This window comes from Lepisma saccharinum, chromosome 9 (genome assembly GCF_977018435.1).
Source record: "Lepisma saccharinum chromosome 9, izLepSacc3.1, whole genome shotgun sequence".
Classification (NCBI taxonomy): domain Eukaryota; kingdom Metazoa; phylum Arthropoda; class Insecta; order Zygentoma; family Lepismatidae; genus Lepisma; species Lepisma saccharinum.
Window position 1 is genome coordinate 37721637 of NC_139237.1, and position 25109 is coordinate 37746745.

General features: G+C 36.1%; 1 protein-coding gene across 1 annotated transcript in view; it reads left to right on the forward strand.

The window, feature by feature from the left end:
- LOC145992013 (pentatricopeptide repeat-containing protein 1, mitochondrial) overlaps positions 1-25109 on the forward strand; it is a 62259-nt gene that overhangs the window by 16850 nt on the left and 20300 nt on the right. The window contains exons 4-8 of the mRNA XM_083128025.1: positions 5434-5605; positions 14153-14301; positions 16489-16856; positions 20692-20815; positions 23952-24056. Coding sequence (XP_082984151.1) covers positions 5434-5605; positions 14153-14301; positions 16489-16856; positions 20692-20815; positions 23952-24056 — 918 coding nt within the window. The remainder of the gene's footprint in view (positions 1-5433; positions 5606-14152; positions 14302-16488; positions 16857-20691; positions 20816-23951; positions 24057-25109) is intronic.

Sequence of the window (25109 nt, forward strand, 5' to 3'; positions counted from 1 at the left end):
CATCATCTGTAGCTTTAAAAATATAGAAAATAATATTAGAAAGATTTATATAAAGGTGTAAATGAGTTTAGAAAGGGGTGGCAACCTAAAGTAAACTGGATAAAAGATAAAGACGGTGATTTTCTAGCTGACCCAAGCGATATTCTAAATAGATGGAAGAACTACTTTAATGACCTTTTAAATGTCCATGTAGGAGATAAATCAGAAGTGAATGAAGTACACACAGCAGAACCTTTAGTCCCAGAACCTAACTTGACTGAAGTTAAAGATGCTATTAAAAGGCTAAAGAATAACAAAGCACCTGGCATTGATTTAATACCAGCTGAGTTAATTAAATATGGTGGAAATTCATTAATTTGTCAAATTCATAAATTAATTTGTTTAATATGGAATAAAGAAGAAATCCCTCAACAGTGGAAAGAATCCATAATTGTTCCTGTGTTTAAAAAAGGTGATAAAATGAACTGCAATAATTACCGTGGAATTTCTCTACTCTCAACAACATATAAAATATTATCTAACATTCTTTTAACAAGACTAACCCCATATGCTAATGAAATTATAGGTGATTATCAATGTGGATTTAAACGCAACAGATCAACTACAGATCAAATTTTTCACATCAGACAGACACTTGAAAAAAAGTGGGAATATAATCAAAATGTCTATCAGCTATTCATTGATTTCAAAAAAGCATATGATTCGGTCAAAAGAGATAAATTATATAATATATTAGTAGAGTTTGGAATACCTAAGAAGCTTGTTAGTATGATAAAAATATGCACCAGTGAAACAGAAAGTAAAATTCGTGTGGGTATTAATATGTCTGACAAATTTACAATTCATGATGGGTTAAAACAAGGAGATGCATTATCTCCATTGCTCTTTAATTTTGCCTTAGAATATGCTGTAAGGAAGGTAAAAGAAACTAAAGAAGGACTAAAATTAAATGGTGTGACTCAGTTGTTAGCATATGCAGATGATGTAGACTTACTGGGGGATGATGTGAATACAATTAAGAATAATGCTAAACTATTTTTCAAAACTGCTAAAGAGATAGGTTTGGAAGTTAACAAAGAGAAAACTAAATATATGCTTACAGGCCGAAACCAAGTGTTAGGTAATAATCAAAATCTAATTATTGATAACAACTTGTTTGAAACAGTTTCCAAATTCAAATACTTAGGAGTAATATTAACAAATGAAAATTATATTAAAGAGGAAATAAAAAGTAGGCTTAATTCAGGAAATGCATGTTACTTCTCTCTTCATAAACTTTTGTCTTCTCGTTTAATATCTAAGAATCTAAAAGTTAAAATATACAAAACCGTAATTTTGCCTGTAGTATTATATGGGTGTGAAACTTGGTCCCTTACATTGAAAGAGGAACATAAATTGAGAGTATTTGAAAATAGGATCCTTAGGAAAATATTTGGACCTAAAAGGGATGAGGAGACAGGTGAGTGGAGAAGGTTACATAATTTAGAACTACATAATTTGTATTCATGTCCAGACATTATTAGAATAATTAAATCAAGAAGACTTAGGTGGGCAGGCCATGTGGCACGAATGGGAGAGAAAAGAGGAGTTTTCAGGATTCTTGTTGGGAAACCTGATGGTAAGAGACCAGTAGGAAGGCCAAGACGAAGATGGAGGGACAACGTCGAGATGGACCTAAGGGAAATCGGTAGGGATGGAAAAGAGTATATAGATCTTGCTCAAGATAGGGACAGATGGAAGGCCTGTGTTGCTGCAGCCATGAACCTTCGGGTTTAAGAAGGCTAGAGAGTTAGTTTAGTTAGTTAGTTAATATTAGAAAGGATGCTAAAAGATGAGATAGAGGAAGAGATGGAAGAACAACAAGCAGCTTTCAGAAAACGAAGACGAATGTATTTGCACTACAATGAGTAATTGAATTTTGAGCAAAGGAATTTTTTGTGGCCTTCATGTACTCAAAGGTGGCTTTTGATTCCGTATCACGACAACTTTGGGCAGCATTACATAAAATATGACAACAGGGAGTCTGATAAGAAGAATATTAAGTTAGATAACCATTGAAATTCAGACAAAGTGAGATAGTTGCATTTTTTGTTTGGCTTGATTTTCTTTATGTTGAAGTAATGAGAAATGAATACCATGCAATATTCAGACCCTAAAGAAAAATCGAAAGAAGGAAAGAAAGAACTTCCCTGTAGAAAATGTTGAAGTTCAAGGTCATACTCTCATTGTTCATGAAAAGTGAAACATGAATATCTTTGGAAAGCAACAACACTACAAACTTCTGTTATGATGGATGCGGTAAATGTGGTTTGTGTATTGTGTATGTGAAATTTCGTGTTTCCACGTTGCGAATTGGATAGTTTTTCTTGATTAATTTTAAAGGCTCATGTCGTATCCTCAGTGAATGAAGGCAGTGAGCCTTCAAAATTAATCTGGAAAAAACTATCCTATTTGCAATGTGGAAGCAAGAAATTTCACATACACAATAACACTCCTTGCTCATAAACGTTCACTTGTTTTGTAGGGGCATTGTTGCTTTCCATTCTTGTGCAGCAACAAAAACTGTCCAAAATGTAGTTTTTGCCTCTTTTCTGTTCTTATTATCTTGGTTAACATGTTGACTGCCACAATACAAGAAAAAAAGAATTTCCCTGGAGCCACAATGTTTTATTACAAGAATATGATTTGATGAAAAATTGTTATTTTTAATTATTTTATGGGCTTAAGTCGTATGCAACTCACGCGGCGCTGGAATTAATTATTATACTATGAAGTACAAGGGACGTACTGAAAGTCATGAGCCTTGTTCGATTATTCTCAGGCCTTGACCATTTCGTTTGAAACCACACGTATGGCAGGTACAGCCATCTGTTTTTCACTGCATGAACCACATGCTGGCATATGCACACTTCCGCTGTCAGTGCTGTCGATAGGAGAAAAATGGCATCCACAGAATGTTCGTTTCTTCAACATGCTGTCGTAGAATTTCTTGTTAGAAATTCATCATCGTCTACAGAACTTCTATCGAGATGCCTGCACAGGTTTCATGGTGAAACATTTATAGATGGTAACACACACATTGTTGATAAGCCTCGACAGATCGAAAACAGCTTCCGTGCGCAACGTCATGGATCAGTTTAACGAGCTTAATTATAGTAACTGGAGGATAACTGTACGAGAAATTGCACATTATCTGAACATTGGACACAGTGCTACACAGGACATAAAAAAAGACTCTTGGTTAACACAAGCACAATGTTATTTTGCAACATGACAACGCCTGTCCCATACAGCTCGGTGCACAGTAGAGGAAATTGAAGAGATAAGCCAGGAACTAATGCCGCACTCTCTCTTCAACCCAGACGTAGCTCCATGTGACTTTCAGTTGTTTGCTCCATTGAAGAACAGCATTCAAGGGTACCAAGTTTGACAACGATGACGAGGTGAATGATGAGCGTCACCGGTGGTTATGTTGTGCCGAAACGGACTTGTGCAAGAGTGGTATTTTCCAGCTGCCGTTACGGTGGCTCAAATGTGTTGACCAATTTGGATGTTATGTGCAAAAGTAACAACAAGGTCCAAATTATGTATTATCATAGGTAGAATAGAAAATAGTGGTTTCTGACTTTTGAGTAATATCACTTGGCTCATTACTTTCAGTACTTACCTCGTATATGTGACTCGCAGCATATTTATTGCTTTTTTCAAGCATTATTATTTTTTTCTGAGTAATGTTATTGTTTTTTTCTGAGCATTGTTATTGTTTTCGTCTGAGATTGAGTCTTTTGTTATTTGTAACATGACTCTGCTGTATAGTCTTGTATTGATATTGTTCGAGGATCTGACCAGCAATATTTCAAGGCTAAACCTGCAATTGGAAAAACTGTATAACAGTTCATGAATGAAAATGTTTTTTTTAATTTACTTGTCAGATTTAAGTGAAATTTAAAGGCAAAAGTAAATATAAAAGAAGTTAATGTACATCTATTCATTCAAACTTTTCAAATTGTTGGTATTAATTGTAACAATAACAGCATCACTAAATAAGATTTTCACAAACCATCCGCAAAATTTTGTCCACGGTATCACTCTTCACGTAACGTATGTTGTAGCATCATAGCGTGAGTTGCCGGTGCGCCATGAGGATCCCAAGGTAAATAGTTAAATACGCTTCACGAGGCCCTGGAGGAAAATTAGCATGAGTTAAATACAACTCTCGTGGCAGGTAAAGTGTTGAGCAACAGTACCCCAAAAATTTGTCATCCTACCTGCTGCTGCAGCATTGTGGCGACGAGACAGGCCATTTATGGATAGTTTCCCTTCTCATCTGCACTGAATAAAATGAGGTTATTTTAGAAGTTCATTGCTTCCTTTGCCACACCCCATTGCATATTTGTTCCCCCCAAGAAAAAATGGGATTTCTGTGAAATGGGCAAATGGAATGAATTTCACCTGTATTTAATAACTGTACCAATTCAGTAGATCAGGATTCCATTGTATGTGATTTATTCTTTCTATCAGTGCAACTGGGGAAACAAATCAGAGTTTGTGGAAAATACAAGTTTCTAAAATAACCACTTGGAACTGATTTCTGCTCCTCCTCCAACACTACAGTATTGCTGCTCACTCTGCAGTCCACAGAGCACATATGGAAGGTTGACCAGACCTGCACTAAATATTACTTCTCTAAATTCATAGTTAAACATGATTGAAATTCATTTCTTACACTCATTTCATTATATTTTACAGAATGTCGTACACTCACCTCAATTAGTACTCCGGCAGTTTGTTTCTTTATATAGCATGTTGCAGAAGATACAATTAAACGTACAAGTGTATCAATATATGCTGTATAAAACACATCTTATTACTAACTTCATTGTTCGTAGTAGGTCTATTATGAAATTATTAGAATGTCGGTCATTAGTCTTCTTTGAATGGCGACAGTATCGCTGAAGTTGATGGGTGAATAAAAAAGTTATCTTTCACAACAGTTACATGGAATTGGTTAATTTAAGAGGTGAATTACTTTTCGACATTTATTGTGTGAAGTTTCCCCATTTGTGATGGTACATACAGACACCTGAAAGTGAGCAAATGGCGTTGATAATGAGCTTTGGAGAATGATGCACATTTTGGCAATTCAGAGGCATTGTTTCAATGCACGCAGCTGATTGCATCACCCACTCTCCCTCCTTTTACTTAGATATGAAAATTTCATTCGTGGCATAGCAGTGGACATTTTTACCTACCACTTACATACTCTGCATTCTATTTGGTGTTCTCACCTTGATCAGTGTGTGTGGAAATTTCCTCATAATGTAACTATCTTGGTTTAGACAACAGAGAGATTGTGTTTTTCATTTGCAGACCTGTATTATTTGTTCTTATTTTCACTTATCTAAGAAAAGTTTTTCTATTGTAATATTTCAGATGAAGGAGAGGGGTTTGAGTATGCACAATTCCACATACACCAGTCTGTTCAATGCATGTGCAAACAGTCCGTGGCCAGCAGATGGTTTGACAAGGGCACGTCATCTCCGGGAACTTATCAAGGAGAAGGGGATTGAACTGAATGAATCTAATTATCATGCTATGATTAAAGGTGAGGGTGTGCATGTTTGTTGTTCATTTAACATCAATACTTTCATTATCCCTCCCTCTCTTTTCAGAATTCTACTCCACGTAAAATTCACATTCTGCTTAATTCTGCATGAAAAATGTTAATTTAAACTTACATGTGAGGTTGGTAATGTTTTAAACTTGGCTTGTTTGGAGTGTGATCATAGGAAAATATTGTCACATGTAAAACTGTCATGAACAGACAAGTGTAAACATTGCTAATTTGTATGGATCGGAACAGATTAATCGATACACTATTGATATATTGGTTTATTTTTATAATTGCTGCTAATTTTATCAGTCTGATATTTCTATATATGGCCTGTAACTTAGTGCAAGATGCTACTGTTTTGTTATTACTTTAGTAACTTAGTGCAAGATGCTACTGTTTTGTTATTACTTTTATATGTATAAAAATATAATTCGTGTACCATGGTCGAAAGTAAATATCTAAATAATAAGTTTCTCTTCCTGAGCTGAGACCTATTTGTTACACCCTTTTTGCTACACTTTCTTATATGTAGAAGAGAGAGTAGAGTTTGGTCTGTAAGATCAGGCTCGTTTACTCTTAGTACTAAGGGTTCACTGGTTGTTCTTCACAGCAGATTACTTTTATTAACAAACACAAACACACAGAGCAGAATTTAATGCATGCAGTCTATTATAGTTACACAGACTAGGTACTGGTGTCTGTGCAGACTAATGGAAGCCAGCCCCCGAACAAAGTCCTTATAAAATCACCCCCACAACCCTACATTTTTAACCCTTAGACACCGAGGCTGATTTCCAGGTATTTGCACTAACGCCGAGCATGTTTTCAGCAGGAAATTTGAAATTCTGCATATTTCTAAATGAAATTTTATATTTTATTTTATTTTTACTAATTGTTAATTACATACCTCTAGACTCGTGCAGAACTCAAAACATGTATTTCCGATCATTATCCAAGTTGTAGTATGTTAAGAAAGTAACATACTATGAGAAAAAGCTGCTTCTGACACCGGTGTCACAAGCTGTCCTTAAGAGTTGTCACAACCTGCTCTTTAAGGGTTAAACCACTGAAACCATTAACTGTTTTAGATTCCAGAATAGTTTTCCTACCTATTTATAACATACCCAAAATAACAACAGTTAGATAACTAAAAGTAGCCACGAACTAACATAAAACTAACTCAACATTAAAGTTCACTACTAATAGTTTAACTAATTACTAAACTAAAATCCTTAAATAAATAAATTTTGAAAGAGACTTGTTCTGATCACCAGATTGGGTCAATACAATAATATAAATTTTAAGGTACCAATGTTTGTGGAGAAAACTATGCTTTTTAATAATTTTTTTTATTGTATGTAAATTGAAAATAAAGATGAAAGGAAAGAGAATAGAAAGGCAGGGGAACCGTTAAATTCAGGAAACTGACATCTTGGTTTATTTAAAGGTACCAGGACATTAAGCGCATACCCTCGAATGTATGCAGGTGGAGGTGGGCTTATTTCATGCTCCCCCTCCCTTTTTTTTCTTTTCACACGGCCTGGTGATGTCAAGGCACAAGGGAAAGAACAATAACAAGGATGTAATAAGATTCAATTAAATATATAGTCATGACTTAATTAGTTCTTTGAAGTTGGTGACACAAGCTCTGATGTCACTCCGAGATTACTGAACAAGACAAGATACCTTGGTTGCTGTGCAGCCAACAGACTGGTATTGGGAAGAGGAAAGTTTCTAATTATTATTAGATTTCTAATTTCTAATTAGTCTTCCACTTCATCTCCTGGATTTAGTTCATCACAGCCTAAGGTTAAGATCATCCCCTCGGACCATGGCCTACAGTCGGCATCTGGCAAGCCAACTTGTGCTGTTACATCAGCACAAGTTAGTGGCAGAAATTGGAACTCGTCAAGTTGCAGATGTAGTTAGGATTCGAATATCTATATTAATTGGTAATACAATGTTTGGTTGCAAGGTGTGATGCACTGAGTACTTCACATCTCTACTGTGGTAATTTAGTACTACATACTCACTGCAGAACCTTCGTAACATATTAACATTAAAGTGTTTGTGAACTGAAATAATGCAATAAATTTTGATTCTCTCAGGGCTGATTAATGAATGTCACAATCGGACATTCAACATTTGTATTACATTATAACTTGAACAACTAATAAAGTATAAAAATGTACATAAATTAACTGAAGAATGAACACAAGTATTTAATGAGTAATAAGTTATTTTGATGACTTAGCTGGGTTGTTACATATTGAAGTCACTTGGTTATATATAATAATTATGTGAACCATTCGCAAATTTGTATTTTTCATGGCCTGGGCTGGAGTTGGTGAATAGTAATTTTGTGGGGATGGGTGCGAGGGGTGATGAGTAAGCATAACAAGAGTTCAGTTCTCTTCAATCAGAACCACAAAGTATTCTTTTTATTTTGCATTTTTGACTCTTTTTCGCTTACTGGTCATTTTTCATAATTTTTTTCAGTTGAGTGTTCTAATTTAGTCATTTTTTTAAAGGTTTTGTAACTGCATTTTTCTCCTTCATCAGGAAATAATGTGCCCTTTAACTTAAAATTTCAGTTCTTTTTATACAGAAAGATTGTTGACAAAATGCCAAGACAACTTTATCATTATTTATACGTATTCATGGACGAATAGATTACATTATGTAAATTTAATACTTGCAATTTTTTTTAACAATAAATTTAACGTTTTTTTTAAAAGCATTAATCTTTGATAAATTTTCAGAACCATATTACATTTTAGAACATTTAAATAAAACTTCAAAATTAAAATAAGTAAAGTTTTTGAGTACAGATTATTTGGTCAGATGCTTCAGTTCCTGATTTCAACATGAGTTCAATCGTAGATTGATCAGGATGACACAAATCACATGACTGTTTTGCCATTTATGAAAATGTACAAAAAACATTATACATGAATTGTGGCTTTAGAATTATAAGAAGAGTAACAAAATGCCATAATTGTGCATTACAAAATAATAGAGTAAGTGTTTCTATTATTGTTGTTTTTATTCTTTTAGATTTTCATGCTGGTTCTCTAGAACTTTATCAAGCTGACATGACCATGATATGCAGTAGCGTACGCAGGATTTTATCAAGGGGGGTTATTTCTAAAACTTTCTCCAAATACACACTACCATTGTTTTATTATACTTTAATTAAATAATAATACTCATAATTAATTAATAATTCTTATAATTAATTAATTAGCTGAATTACTACTAATAATACTACTAATACCACTAATACTATTAAGTAGTAGAGATCTACACAAATATAGTATTTATGAAAGCAATAGAACGAAATTACTTTCTAGTCATTCTATTTTTATCAAATTCTGGGAGCATTTTTTTTGTTTCTTTGTTACAAAATAATTGTCTGGTAAATGAGATGAGACATTTTTATTGTGAAGAAAATCCATAAAAACAAGAAAATGTATTAAAATAAATTTGAATAATAAAAGTATGGAACTCATCCAAGGAGCTGCGGTGGTCTGGTCGGTAGAGTGTCTGACAACCACGAGGGAGATCTGGGTTTGATTCCAGGAATTGGTTGGAATTTTTCCGGCTTCTTCCCCACGTAAATGTCCCCGATAATTCAGATATGGATTGTCTCGCTGTTCTTACCAACAAAACATTTTGCAATAGTTAAACTTATTGTCATTTGAATAATTGTCTAGTCAACAAGGTGAGACATTTTAAAGAGAGACATTCAAATGTGCCGCAGTAAACAATGGGAAGGTGGACTGGTGACTTTATTATTGTCCTCCTAGCCTTTGTCTATACATTAGCCGCTTACAACGAACCAACAAGTTTCTTTAGTTAATTCTCATTGTTCACACAAAGAAATTCATGTTCATTGAACACTGGCGTACGTAGAGGGTTGGCTGATGGGGTTACAGCCCCTACCGAAATTTTCAGAAAATCAGAATTTTCAAATAAAAATCCGTTAAGAACTTTAAAAAGTCAAAATGTGTAAATGCGAAACCTCTTTTAAAGTGAGTCCCGAACACCATTTTTGTCTTTGAATACAATTTTTATAGACTGAAAAGCTCCAAAAATACGAAATATTTTATTATGCATCCTGCCTGCCCTCTAAAACGAAGCAATGTACTATCCACATTTACTATTCCAGCCCCTCCCGAAAAAAAATCCTGCATATGCTAGTGTATTGAACATTGTTGCAACTCAGACACAAAACAACTTTTTTCTCTTTTAAATCATAGGTGCCCTCATATTTTATTTTCAAGAATTCGTGTTTATTTTCAAGGCATTCACTCTGAAAGACGCGTGTGTTTGGAATGCTGTGTTTTTCTCAGTGCTGCATGGAAATGATAATTCAAATTATTATTATTATTATTATTAGTAGTAGTAGTAGTAGTAATAATAATAGTATTGTCGCAGATCTTTCACTGTGATAAATTGGCCATTTTAATTTTTTCCACAGCATTTTTCATAATATTTCACAAGCTCAAAGGGGGGGGGTTAAACTCTATAACCCCCCCCCCCCTTGCGATGCCACTGATGATATGCACAGACAAAACCTTATGTGGCTTAAAAGCTTAAAGCTTATGTAAGCTTAAAAAATAAATGAAATTAAACTTTTTGAGAAGCAGAGCAAAATATATACAAGAAGAATAATTATATTAATAACTGTTAATGTTACTAAAATGTTACTAGTAACGTTTACTGTATAATTTGGAATGTCCAACAGGTGTTGTGCAAACTTTCAAGAAAAACATTGATGCAGAATTATGCACATTCAGGGGTCATCCAGAAAGTAAGTTCCAATTGAATTTAAAAAAAACACAAAATGTAGTGGAACAGAAACCTTTATTGCACACTGCAGTACATACCTAGGACTGATTTTCAACATAGTTGCCACCACTGTTCAGACACTTATCGTAACGAGACACCATGTGCTGTATCCCTGTATCGTAGAGCAATGCTGCCTGCGATGATAACCAATTGGTAACAGGATGTTGGACCGCAGTGTGGAAAATGCACGAAAAGTGCCAACAGGGTGAATCGTATGTTACCTGCAATCTTCTCTTCCACTGCACGGACCAAGTTGTCGGCCACAATAGATGGTCGTCCACTGCGTTCCTCATCGTGCACATTGTTCGACCCTTTGTTGAACTGTCCTACCCATCTCCGTAATATTGACGCATTCATGATCTGTTTCCCACTGTCACCACTCTGACAGTGCATTTCAGTTGCTGACACATTTTGAGCATTCAAATATCTGATCACAGACCTCACTTCACGCGTGGTGGACATCTTGATTTTCTTGAACATTATCACAACCCACTGCGAATCATCTGCACTACTACCTTTCCTCCCACTGACTGTGCCTCGCCAATGGGTCATACAACTCGGTGCACATGCGCATCCTTGCGATTGCAGAGCTGCTGTTTCACAAATTGCAAACTAAATCTACTTTCGGAACATACTATATGCCGTATTTGCCAGCATATAAGATGCACCTTTTTCCTTTAAAAATAGGTCTGTAAAACATGCTGATAATCAGCATTTCTGGAAATTTTCTCTGTTGTAAGTTTGACTATTTCTTTGCGGTGTGCGACACAGAAGATTAAAATGTATTCTTTCCTAGTTAGATTAGGTAAGTTATTTTTTGAAAGTAGACCTGAATATTACTTTCTCATTTTCAAGGCATGTGCAACTTACTCACATTATGTATATTAACCCTCCGTCATCCGCACCATCATAGTAGCACAAATGTCCCGTGTGAGGCACTCAGTGCCACCCTTTCAAAACCAACTTTATTTAAATGAATTATTAATGCAAAGTGATGTTCAATTTCCCTAGCGCTTACTGGAAATCAGGTGATATATATTTGAATGAAAACAGTCCATTTCGGATATTTTTATTTGCTAAACTAAAACTAAAACTATATAATCTAAAAAAAATTAGAGAAAATATAACATAGAAGTACACGCTTAGACTCTTGAAGCAAATGCACCAAAATAGTATTCAAAGGTAATTAAAATTTTGCCATATAATGAAGGAACTAAAAAAAATGAACTCACCATTGACAAAATGTTCAATGTATTTTTCAAAAATTTTCAACATATTTTTCAAAACGAATTGAAATCATACAACTTATATGGGCTTAGAAAGGAACTATTTGTTCTAAAATTCTTAGTCAAAATCTTCCTGAATCGCATAAAAAGGAATCAAATGAGTAAAACACAACTCGAAGATAATTACAAAATATTAAAATTTTCAAATCTCAATATGTTTCTTCTACTTTTATGAGATATACATGAAAAAAAGATATAGAAACGCAAGTAAAATGAACCTAATATTGTCACTTTTCAATATTATTATTTTCACAACTCTGACATTTTGTATGGGTTCTGTGATTGCTTCTGCATACAATTAATTTGCATTCCGAACAATGTACCGTCGTTTTATTCTTCTTATATCCGCAAAATTCATGGCTGGAGTGTTATGATTTAAGATAGGAAACGTTCCCGCGTGCAGTACTGAGTGCCGCCTAAGGACGACCGGTCACTTGAAAGGCGTGTAAATAGTTGAAAGAATGCTAGAAAAAAAATGCGAATGTCTCTATGTTTTTGTGGGAATAGTGTAGATAAGTTACCTAGTGCTTTCCAGACCATTGTTGCATTGGTGAGGAAAATAATTCAGAAAAGGCGGCACTGCCACGTGGGTTACAGAGGGTTAAAAGTATATATAAAAATATATCATAAAATACTAAGTTTCATGAATATCTGTTTTATGAAAAAAACACGATTTGGGTTCCAACTGTTCCCTTCTTCAGGTTCTCATTCTAGGCCAGTATGATCACTACATAGCCACGTCAATTAAGACAAGGATAGAGGAAATAGGTAAAACTTGATAAAAATGGATAAAAAGTTGATTCCATACCAACTGGCCCCATACACGTAACACAACATGATCTGTTCCTTTCGTTAAAAACTCCAGCTACTAAAGAAACCCATAAAAAAAAATTCACACACTAAACATGTTAAAACCCCTTCACAAGGCCATGCTTGCCCTCACGATGCATTCAACAAGTTGATATGGCTTCTCGCAGAATGCCGGAAATTGCTCGGCTATAGACTCTGCCCATTTCCCCCTCCTCCCGTTCACCAACAACGTCATATCCATTTCAAAATCTTGAATCTCGAGAGCCGCGCTGATCACGGCCGGAGTGACTTGAAAACCAATCTTATTCTTACTTACGTCCCATCTCTTAAACATCTTAATCCACATTTCGTCGACATTCCCATCGGCCCTGTTTAATTTATTGTTCCTATCCTTACAAATGAAAGCTGCTTCGTATACATTCCTACCCATTGGTTTATTTTCAATCTTAACTATCTCTCTTTTCATAATTCCGTGCCCTTCATCAATTACATGCTCGGACAACCCAGTTCTTGGGTTCCCTTCCCTAATGTCCTTGTCGTGTTCTGCCCATCTTAATCTCATGCTCCTCCCAGTTTGTCCAATATACTCTTTATTACAGTCACATTAAATTTTTTACACCCCTTTTTCATTTCCCCCCCTTCTTTCCATCTTTCTTGTATTCTGTAAAGTGCTTCTCCATCGTTCGTGGTGCCCTCATCCCAGATTTAATTCTGTATTCCTCAGTTACTCTTTCAATTTTCTCGGACACTCCTTTGAAATAAGGAATGCCCATGTACTTATACTTCTTTCTTTCTCTGTCCTTTCCATTCTCTCTTTTCCCCCATCACACCATCTTTATCCTTTTCCTTTCCTTCCCATTTGCATATTTTGTGAGCTTCCCTACGCAACCTATCCGGATCTGTCTCTTTATATCCATTATTTTTTCCCACGGGAGGAGGGGGAGAAATGGGCGGAGACTATAGCCCAGCAACTTCCGGCATTCCGCGAGAAGCCATATCAACTCGTTGAATACGTCGTGAGGGCAAACATGGCATTGTGAAGGGGTTCTAACGTGTGTAGTGTGTGAAAAATTTTTATGGGTATTTTTAGAAAGGAATAGATCATGATGTTTTACATGTATAGAATCAACTTTTTACCCATTTTTATCAAGTTTTACCTATTTCCTCTATCCTTGTCTTAATTGACGTGGCTATGTAGTGATCATACTGGCCTAGAATGAGAACCTGAAGAAGGGAACAGTTGGATCCCGAAACATTGTTCTTTTGTAAAACAGATACTCACGAAACATAAGTATTTTATGATATATTTTTATATATACTTTTAATATGCATATTACTTTATATTTGAGATACTGTACATTAATTATAAGTGATACAGCTTTTTCCTAAAAATTGTGTCCAAAAAGGGGCGTGTGTCTAATACGCCAGTGCATCTTTATATGTCGGAAAATGGTAATTAGAGAAACATTGTATCATTATTACTGGTAATATTATCTGAAACTGACACACAGATATATCTAGATCATCTCATAAAGTACATATCCCTAATATGTGGAATAAGTAGAATGAAATTGGGTCTTCTTTGTAGCTTTTGGCAGGTGTGGTGACTTGGAGACTGCCTTCCAAATAATGGATGAGATGCAGGAAGGTGAACAAAAATTAACAGATGCTGCATTTAACTTTCTATTGCAATCCTGTATAACAGACAAAGGGGCAGGATTACGACATGCTTTACTGGTAAGTCACATTTATATCTGCAGGAAAGTCTAAAGGGTAACCATTCATATAGTAGTTGGAGATATTTACATTTAACTTGCTTCAGTTTTATTCTTGAGAACTTTCAGAATGATAGTCAGTTCAGGGTATAAAGGGTGATCTTTTCAGAAAGTGCTCAAATGGCAACCCCTTTCTAGTCAGCCTCTCTGGCTGAGTTGTCAGCATAATATGCTACAAAGTAGGGATGGGTTGATAAGAAATTTTGGCTGATACCAATAAAGTACCGATATAAAATTTACCGATACCGATATTCTACCAATGCGATATAAACTTCCAAATGGTGCTTGAAGAATCTGAATGGTTCTGGTTCCTTGACCCCCTTAATAAATGTGTTTTGAGGTGACTGCAGTGCACAAGAAGTTGCATATGTAGACATTTAAATATTACTTCATAGAGATTACCCATAAAAATTATAACAAAATGGCAGAATTTTGCACTAAATTATAAGATATTTACAGATGTATCAAATCGTTAAAATAATTGGTAATTTTACTGATAAACCGATAAGCATATATCGGCCGATACCGATAGGGTATTGATTAATTTGTTCCATCCTTACTACAAAGTATAAGCATTGTTACGTTTGAGTTATTGAGGGGGTTCATGCTGTATGATACACCAACCACTTAAATATACTACCTGGTGGAGGCACATAATGGTTCGGATCCCACTTTAAAAACTGTAGGTCCAATCCCAATTAGCCTGTGCATAAAGTTGACTTAAAACACCAAATCAATCAATCGATCTTAAATATACTAAATTCATTTTTATGGACTATTGGCAGGGTGGGATATATCCTCATGTCCTCCTTGCTAACAAAACATGCTACAAAGCAGAGGTAGGAGGTTTCAGACCTGGGTAAGGCATTTCATGAAGCCAATATTCATCCTTATCGTGATGATGAAGAAGTTTTTTCGGGCAATCAGCCAGGTGATTTCCAGACAGGCTTCCGAGCTTTTGTGAGCTAACATCGCTCTTGTCTTCCGTATCTTTTCATTAACCCTTAAAACTTGGTTTGACCTTTGGCCACGTCAATAGTTCATTCAGTAGACTTACATAGATATGATGGGCCTACCCCAAGGCACAGTGGTAGCGTCTTTGCCTTGTAATCAAGGGGTCCCGGGTTCGATACCCGGTGGAGGCACAAGTGGTTCGGATCCCACTTTAAAATGTAGGTCCAGTCCCGATTAGCCTTACTGTGCATAAAGTGGACTTAAAACAGCAACTCAATCAATCAAAAAGCATAGATATGAAAGTATTGAGAATATCTAGGCAACAGGAAAAGCAAGCCACATGAATATTCATGTGAATGTCCCAGAACGAATTCTAAGCACATGTAATTTTTCAGATTTTGATATATCTTAGTGTTTTTTTTTTTTTTTTTTTTTTTGAAAGGAGAGGAAAATCTAAAACAGCTACCCTGGCATCAGCCTAAGGTCCAGCCAAGCCTTAAACACCTGGCTGGTACATATTTCTACCAGCATCTTCACATAGTATGTTACTTTTGAAACATACTGCGTCTCAAGATAATGTTTGGAGATGCATATTTGGATTGTTACATGTGCTTTGAGGCATGTTGCTAGTAATTAGTGAAGTGACAGTTTATTCTGGCTGTATTCAGGGTAGGGATACTTACTTTTGGTTATATATGGGGCATGTTGTATTACTGTGGAAACTATTTTTTCCCCCTCCGAAAGCATCAATAATAAGTGTTTAATTTTTGCAGCATGAATGAGACATGTATATAGCAAACAGTTGGTACCATTTTTAACTGTTATCATCTGAGAGGTCTGCTGAATTTGAAATTTTCTTCTATTTCATACAGAAATGTTTTTCACCATAGGCTTCTAGCCCAATCTGTAGTGAACCAAACATAGTTTCTGAGATTTTACCTTTTATTTAAAACATGGCAGAATTTTAAATTTCCCACTGAAAAAACACTGGGAAAACACCTTGGGTATCTAAAGGTTAAACACAAAAGTAAGAAAAAGCAGGTATTTTTTTATTTATTTATTTGCCATCAACTGCAAAAATTCTCCAATTACATTGGCAACTAATCTGTCTTTTCTTGATTCTATTTACATTTACACATATACATATGTACTTTGAAATGTATTTATTGCCACTGCTCGTCATTATTTTTTTAAGGTGTGGAGAAAGATGCTGAAGAAGAAAGTGAAACCATCCATTTATACATTCAATCTCATGTTGCGTTGTGTGAGGGACTGTGGCATTGGGGAAATTTCAGTTGCCACTGACATCCTCAAAAGCATCACATCAGAAAAACGGCCGAAGGCAATTCTCAAAGATTCTTCTTCTCCATCGCCTGAACTCAACCAAACTTCAGACGAGAACTGTTCGTTAAAAGATACAAAGATTGCTGGAAGTGATATGGTTCTTGTTACAGAGTCAAGACCTGCCACTGAGTTTCCAGAAAGGTGGCCGAACTTACTTTCACGAAATCCATATCTGGGCAATATAATTTCTCTAGCAGATGTCACTGCACCAGAACATAGGTAAGTTTACTGCATATTGCATTTTGTTATGAATTACCAGTGGCGTATGCTGGTTTTAATGAATGAATAATCTTGTGGCACACGATTCACCCACATGGTGAAATTTGATATGGAGATATGTGCTAATAATAAACAGCAAATTACTCCCTCTGTGCTTACATGTTTGTGAAGTGAACTTTTTAATAAGAACTTCTTATGATAGTAGAAAACTTCTTACGTCACGTGCCGGCAACATATTTGTTAAAAACACTAAAATAACATACAAACACCACGATGAGAAACACTTAGGAGTTATTCCAAGCTTTCGACTCCGTCACGGAGTCATTTTCAGGGCTGGTTGAGGGAGACAGAGTGGATGCGGTTGTAGTTCCACTGGCGTTACTTGATAGTAACTTGATAGTGCTTGCACCACTCTGTCACTGGATACACCTACACTGCACAGAGTGTAAAAAAGTGCAGCCAACTAGATGGGGCTACAATCACAGAGAAATTAAAATACTTTCATTGAGCATTCATACTTTGTAGGCAACTACCAAGTGACATAAAAAGCAACAATTTTTAATGCACATTCATGCAAAATAAAACAGAATCAATGTCAAAATCGTGGTAAATGAACAAAAAAATCAGCAGCATGTCTCGAACCCATGACATAAAAGGAAATGTGCCCTCCAAGCTAACACCTTTATCTACTGCACCAATTTGCCACTTGAAGGATTTACTTCACAATAGAACAGATATCACGGTTGTCTAGTTGGTAGGGCATCTGACTGCCATGCGGGAGACACAGGTTCAATTCCTGGGGTGAGTGATGTAAGTTTGGAATTTTTCTGGCCTTGTCCCGGAATAAAGTTGCTCCAAGGCTCACTAAGTATCAAATCAATGGCTGCTCAGGGCAACCCTGGGCGTAAAGGTGGCTGGAGCATGGTGCTGGGTCGGAACTGAAATAGTTCTGACCGAAATAATTCCACCAGGAATCAAACCTGAGACTTTGCACACCAAAGGCAGGAGCGCTAACCCTACATGTGCGGCCTGGAAAATACGCTAATAGTATAGTGTCTAATGTAGCTACTTTTGATTTGACTCACATAGAGTCATATTAATTGCACAGTTTGTACTCCAATTTAAACTGTAAGGCCTGGCCAGATTACCATATTTGAGCATCAGTTCTCGCAATCATTCAACTAACTCACTCTCTAGCCTTCTTAAACCCGAAGGTTTATGGCTGCAGCAACACAAGCCTTCCATCTGTCCCTATCCTGAGCGAGATCAATCCAATCTTTTCCATCCTTACCGATTTCCTTTAGGTCCATCTCAACGTTAACCCTCCATCTTCGTCTTGGCCTTCCTACAGGTCTCTTACCATCAGGTACGCAGAATGAATCCCAACGAGACTCCTATAAACTTTTTTTCTCTCTCCCATTCGTGCCACATGGCCTGACCACCTAAGTCATTCCACAATCATTTATCACAAGTTGTTTTGGATAGAGGACCTACCCTCCCCCTCCCTCCCACATGCACACTTCCTCCAAAAAAAGGAATATGCCTTAGGATCAAGGCTGCAACAATTTTTTCAAAATAAAAGAAATTTCATAATTGTTAAATGGTTGTTATTTACATGCAAGATTGACTTCATACTTTGGAGAGTGTTGCATGTGATCAATCTGGTTAAAATATAGCTTTAAAAGTTAATCTCCAAAAAGTAGTATTTTAACCTTTTGAGTCCCAAGGCCATTTTCACATGTAACCCCCTTGGTCCCGAGCCGATTTTGAGCAAAATGCAGAGTTTCAATTAAATGAGTGTAGATCGGAGGCTAACAGCCCTAGAGAGATGAGTGATATACCGTTGTACGTGGAATGAACCAGAGATTAAGACGATATGAAATTTATGCAAATTTGGTGCATATGTGACAGGGGGAGGGGGCTAACTCTCAAAATTCATAAATTTCGGAAAAAATGGGGTCCACCCCCAAAAAGTACATGACAGGGTCGACATGCACGTGGAAATGATCGCTGACATGTAAGGAACACAAAAATATTTGCATTATTATCATATGAGCAATGTAACTTGAGTTGTACCCCCAAAAGGAATGGTCGGCACGCCACTGATTCAAGCTTCAAAATGCAGCGGTACCTTGAAATCACTTTAGCTCAGAGACTATTTGCCCTGGAGATATGAACGATATACCGTTGTACGCAGAATGAATCACAGATTCAGATGATATATAATTTATGCACATTCGGCATAAATATGGAGGGGCAAAGGGGGAAATCCCCTGAAAAATACTTTTTTTAAAAAATGGGGTTTCTCCCCCCCCTGAAAAAAAGGATATGAAAAGTTCAAAATGCACATAGAAATTATTGCTGGCATGTAAGAAACAGAAAAATATTTGCATCATTGTCATATGACCAATGTAACACGAGTTGTACCCCCGAAACAAAAGGCTTGTATGCCACTGTCTCAAGCTTCGGAATTGAGCGAACTGCAGAGTTACATTGAAATGACTAAAGCTCAGACACTAAATGCCCTAGAGATATGAAAGATATACCATTGTACGCGGAATGAATCACAGATTCAGACGATATATAATAATTTATTCACATTCGGCATACATATAGAGGGGGAAATTGGGGAAATCCCCTGAAAAATACTTTTTTTTTTAAAAAAAATGGGGTTTCTCTCCCTCCTCCTGAAAAAAAGGATATGAAAAGTTCAAAATGCAGCAGGCACAAACGACACTAGCACACTTTTCACACCACAAGAAAAACACGTAGATGACAAAGAAGTCCTTGGAAGTCTGTCCCTTCACTCAAAAAATATCCTCGCACTTGGGCACAAAACGACACACACCTACGCATAACTTTCACGAATGAAAAACTAGAACGCAGTGAAAAATGAGTGCCGATTCACGGATGAAAAGCTAGAACACAGTGAAAAATGAGCGCTGATTTGTGCAGCTGCTTGAAATTCTATTTTTAGACAATGCAGAGAGGGTAACCTGTGTTGCAACTTGTGGAACACTTGTGCTCAAAAACAAAGGTTTCCTTCAGCGCGCCTTGAAATTCCATTCTCACAACACACATTCAACAACCAGTCGTCCCCTTCCCTCACCCCCACCCCCTGCTTGCGCCGCACGGAAAACTTTCATTTTGACATCGGATACTGATAAACAAGCTTTTATCGAATGCAGTTACCAGGCAGGAGTGAAAAGCATTGGTTTAGAACAACAAAGCTGGTCTTCCTTTGTCGGCAAAAATTTTTCCTTGAAAAGAGACGCAAAAGAGAAGTCCCTTTTTGGGCCTTTTCCCCACCCACTCAGCATCGAATGACATGGGTACCTGGGGGAAACCCTTGGGGTAAAGGCGGGCAGGGGCATGATGCTGATCACATCACCCCCACTTGCGACCGGATCAAGAAAGTGTGGGACGTTACCCCCACACCCCCTATACGCCTTCATGGCGTGGTGCTAAGCACAGGGGAGCACTTTACTTACTTTTTTAATTTTTTATAAAGGGGTCCATTTTTGCTTCAAATATTTACAGTAGAATTAATAAATTTTTGTGAATTGCATAACTCACAGGATAATTCTGACTTCAGAAAGTGTCTCATTGGTAAATAAACTCTAAATTTCATGTTTAAGAGTCTATTTCACATTTTGTACTCCATTTCATCTCATTTGTGACAAAGCAGGGTAGGAAAATGCACTTCACACCTTTCAGAAACATGAAAAATCAACATGTGTTAATGTGTAATCAAAATATACATAATTCTAACTAGTATTACATAATTGCTTTTTCTCTGAAACCGAAGTGATAATTACAATTTTTACTTTCGCAGGTTGTTGCTGGTAGGAGGTTGTTCTGGATTTTTGAATGAAATGTCTCGGTATTCATTAAAACCTAATGTCAAAACTTTCACTCAACTAATGGACTGTATACCATCGACAAACAATTCTGAACACGTAAGTTATTCATTGTATTTCAAAACTAGTACAGAGTTCTCACTGACTTGGAAATCCTATAAAATCTATAGAAGTGAGGGAAATCAATGCACGAGTGAAAAAGTGAGGGAATTTAAAAACACATTCAAAAACTGGATAAAGTAAGGAAAACCAGGTGTTTTTTGTACTTCCCAGAATTTGTGAAAAAACTTCTTGGTGGGAGATATTCTATGTGAAAAAATGTTTTTGTAGTTCATTTTTATTCATATGCATATTTTGAACAATGTTGAATACAATTTATTAGGGATGGACTGATATGAAATTTTGGCTGATACCCATAAAGTACTGATATATAATTTACCGATACCGATATTCTACCAAATGGTCCCTGATGAACTTGGATGATTCATTGACTTCCTTAATAAAAGTACCATATTTATGCATATATAATGCACGTTAGAGTACTGCATCAGATCACTTTTGCTCGCTCAAACTCGTTCGAATCTCCTACGCTCGAGAGTGCTACGCTCGAACATACCACACTCGTATTTCAAAGCCTAATAAGAGTCATTGTCAACCTAAGACCCATACATGGCAAGAAACCACTCTATGCAATTATAATTCTAAATAATAATTTTGTATATTATGTAAGACTCAAATACAGCACATATGAAAGTATGCAATATCTTCAGACCGAAACGTACAATGGATACACATGCTGAGATCTGCCTAAGCAATTACAAATATCGTATCACAGTGCGAGAAGTACGTACGTGTACATCATTGTTCATTTACCGAAAAGGATAATCATATTCTGAGAAATAATAAAATGCAGTTATAACATTCAATCGAACATCATTTCAATGTGAAAAAACATCGTAGAAACATAAAATGTCAGCCTTTGTAGTTTCAGCCCATAATCATCTATTTCATTTTCAAATATCTTGGTAGGATACACAAAACTGCATTTTAACATGGAGATGATGACTGTGTACATTTATTTTTCAATTCGACTTCGTCTTTTACTTCACGATCCATATTTGAGGGCTTACTACCATAGGCAAATGACGTAAATATGTGTACTAATAAGGTTCGAGAGTTCGGTCGTTTTTTGCTCGAGTGGAAGAACCATCAATTCTGTGTGCCATCTAGTGTTGCCCTTGCAAACTATTTGCCGCTCGAGCGAAAAACGTTCATGAATCACTTGTTGCTATGTGGATGAAGACGAGAATATTGTCGTGTGTATAGGAGTCATCAGCTCACATCACATCCCCCCTCTCCCTTATTTAGTATCCCAAAGCTTTCACTTTTGTAACCACCTTGTTTATTCTGTAGTAGAAGAAAGCGAGATCAAAATTATGTTATGGACTTGCAGCGCTCAGGAAATTATTTGATGTGCAACAAATACCTCTAACACACATCCCGTGTGATTGCTGTGCATGCTTGAATTCTGTCAGAACAGTCATTTTTCTCGGTCGCAAAACATTCTGTTACAAAGTGAAAAGTCATGAGAGTGGCCATTTCACTTTTGTAGTGTCTTAAAGAAAATATATTTTAAACCTAAAGATATCCAACCTGGTAATTTGCACCTATTTATATACGTGTGTTATACACATTGTCATAGTGAAAACATGCATGGTTTCATGTTAGCTGTCTGAATTATTCCGTGCATAATACGCATCATAGTGTTTGGGGGCAAAATTTTTGGAAAAGAGTGTGCATTATACATGAGTAAATATGGTATGTTACCAGATGACTGCAATGCATCAGAAACTGCATATTTAGAAAGTTACTTTCAAGAAAGTGGGGAATGGAGATTATATATTCATATACATAAAAATTATAACAAAATGAAAGAACGTGGCACTATGTTATAAGATACTTCTAGTTACATTGGATTGGTCAAACTATCAGTAATTTTACCCATAAAGCGATACACTAATATACCGATATCGATAGAGTACGGTTATTGGGTCCCATCTCTACAATTTATTCTCTTGCATAGCAAGTGCAGTTGAACACTTAATACTTATATTCTGGAGCACCACAGAATTGTGTGGGAATTATTTTAAAATTAACTGGAAAATATGGAGACCTTGTCTTGTCAAAATGAGTGGGGACCTGCAATAGAATCAGTTATATCGTAACATGGGCATGCAAAATAAATTTGTATGAAGCCATTGACAAAACGTGACTAGAAATAACATTAATAATAATTGTTATTATCATGCTTATGGTTATTCTTGTACAGTAACAACTTTGCAAAGTAGTAAATATAACTATTTTTATCATCATCATCATCATTATTATTATTATTACTATTACTATTATTATATCGTCCTTGGATAAACTTTCTTGCTCCCCAGATGAGTGGATATTCAATACAACTGTGTCTCATTCCATATTTCCATTTCATACTGTTAGTGTATTGAAATCCATAGTTATTCTATTTTGTATTAACTTTTACACTCCTTGTTCAAGCAAAAGGTTTAAATATTAGGGGGAAGTTTTAGTCTTAAAGTTTATGTTGTGGGATCTCTCTCATAAAACTCTATGTTTTGGAATTTTTAAAACTGTGGAACTACTGTATTTATTCTTTGTAGTAAATGGTAGAATATGCAAACATAACCCTGTTGATCTTATGTTGATTACGCTGTGGTATTCTGTTTGAATACTAACTAACTGAACTTTAGTTCTGTTGTTAATAATAGAAAAAACATTTTCTGCTCTTTTGTAACTTGAAACAAACAATGCCAATTTCCATGTTGGGGGTGGGGTTAGAGAGAGGGGAGCAGATGCATTGTAATTATGCAAATAAAGATTGTAAACTGTTTTGTTTGGGATTGCATAAAAATAGTTACAAATTACTTGATAATTGAAACTCTGTTTGCATATCCCTCTAAAGAAATACCAGTTTATCAATAAAGTTGTTGATATTTGTGTAAATAGTCATATGTAATTGAGTTCACAGTTCTGACATTTTGTAATTTTTCTTATGAATGGAAAGGTGTCTTTGTAAAATACCTTTCTGCTTCAGTTTCTTTGTGTGTCCCTTCATCAGTTTTATATTATCATCATTCATCCTCATGATTGTGAATAGCCAAAAGTTGCAGGTAAGTAACACTACTTAAAAAAAAGTATATCTCTCCAATTTCAGGCACTGCTTGCAGAAATGAAGAAGTATGAAGTTCAGCCTGATGTGGATTTCTTCAACATGCTGATCAAGAAACGAAGTATGAGATATGACTATGAAGGAGCTAGGGTAAGATTTTCAACTGCCTCAGCTTGTTCTTGCTCATGGAAGACGTATTTGCATTAGCCCTGATCGAATCTTTGTGCATTAATTTTGGTGCACACTGTTACCATACACTAGAGATGGCCAGAAAATCTAGATAAAAGATATATCTAAATATCTGGGTTTCAATTATCTGATATCTATTTCAGATGCAGTGGATGATTTGGATACCAGAATAATATGGATATCCAGATAGTTCAGATGTCTGGATATTTCGATCCAGATATGTATTCAGATTATCAGGATATTCAGATAATCCGTGTATACAGATTGCTATTTACTTTTTCAAGTTCAGTAAGCTTTTCTAATAAGAATGGTTTCTGAAATTTGGGTACTAATTACCAAATAAATTTTTGAGATTGTCCTTGCACAAATAACCCACATTGAAAAATAAGCAAAGTTGATAAATACTGAGCTTAGTAGTGCAGAGATCTGTTTTAGAAAGAAAAATGTAAATATGTAGAGAATGTGCTGGGAATCTGTAAACGGAGAAGCCAACAAATTGGATGACGGGTATGTTAAGAATCCTTATGGTAAAATATGAACATGACAAATAAAATAAATTGCGGAGAGTCCGTAAAACATAATTTGGATGTGAAATCAGGATGGAAAATTATTCAGAATCCGGATTTGGCCATCCCTACGTAAGAACTTTGTGCTTTGCTACTTGAGGGCTTCTTGGCTCGTTCAATTTAGCCATGAGGCACTGTAAGTCAGGTTTATCTCAAACTGATTGTTCTGTTATCTGCTGACAGACCTTGGAAGTTGTGACCTGAGTTCTTCCATCCCTGGCAGGAGCCCTAGGAACAGCATGTATTTTTTGACTGCTTGGTTCCCATATTTGCAGCAAAGGGGAGGGAAAGGCAGCTGACAATTGACCTCCAAGAGCTTAAATAACTTGTTGCTGTTATTTACTTGCTGTTTTGTAAGAACCGTGGTGGTCTTCTCTGTAGGGCATCTGACTGCCACGTGAGAGACCCAGGTTCGATTTTCAGGGTGGGAGATTGAAGGTCGGAAGTT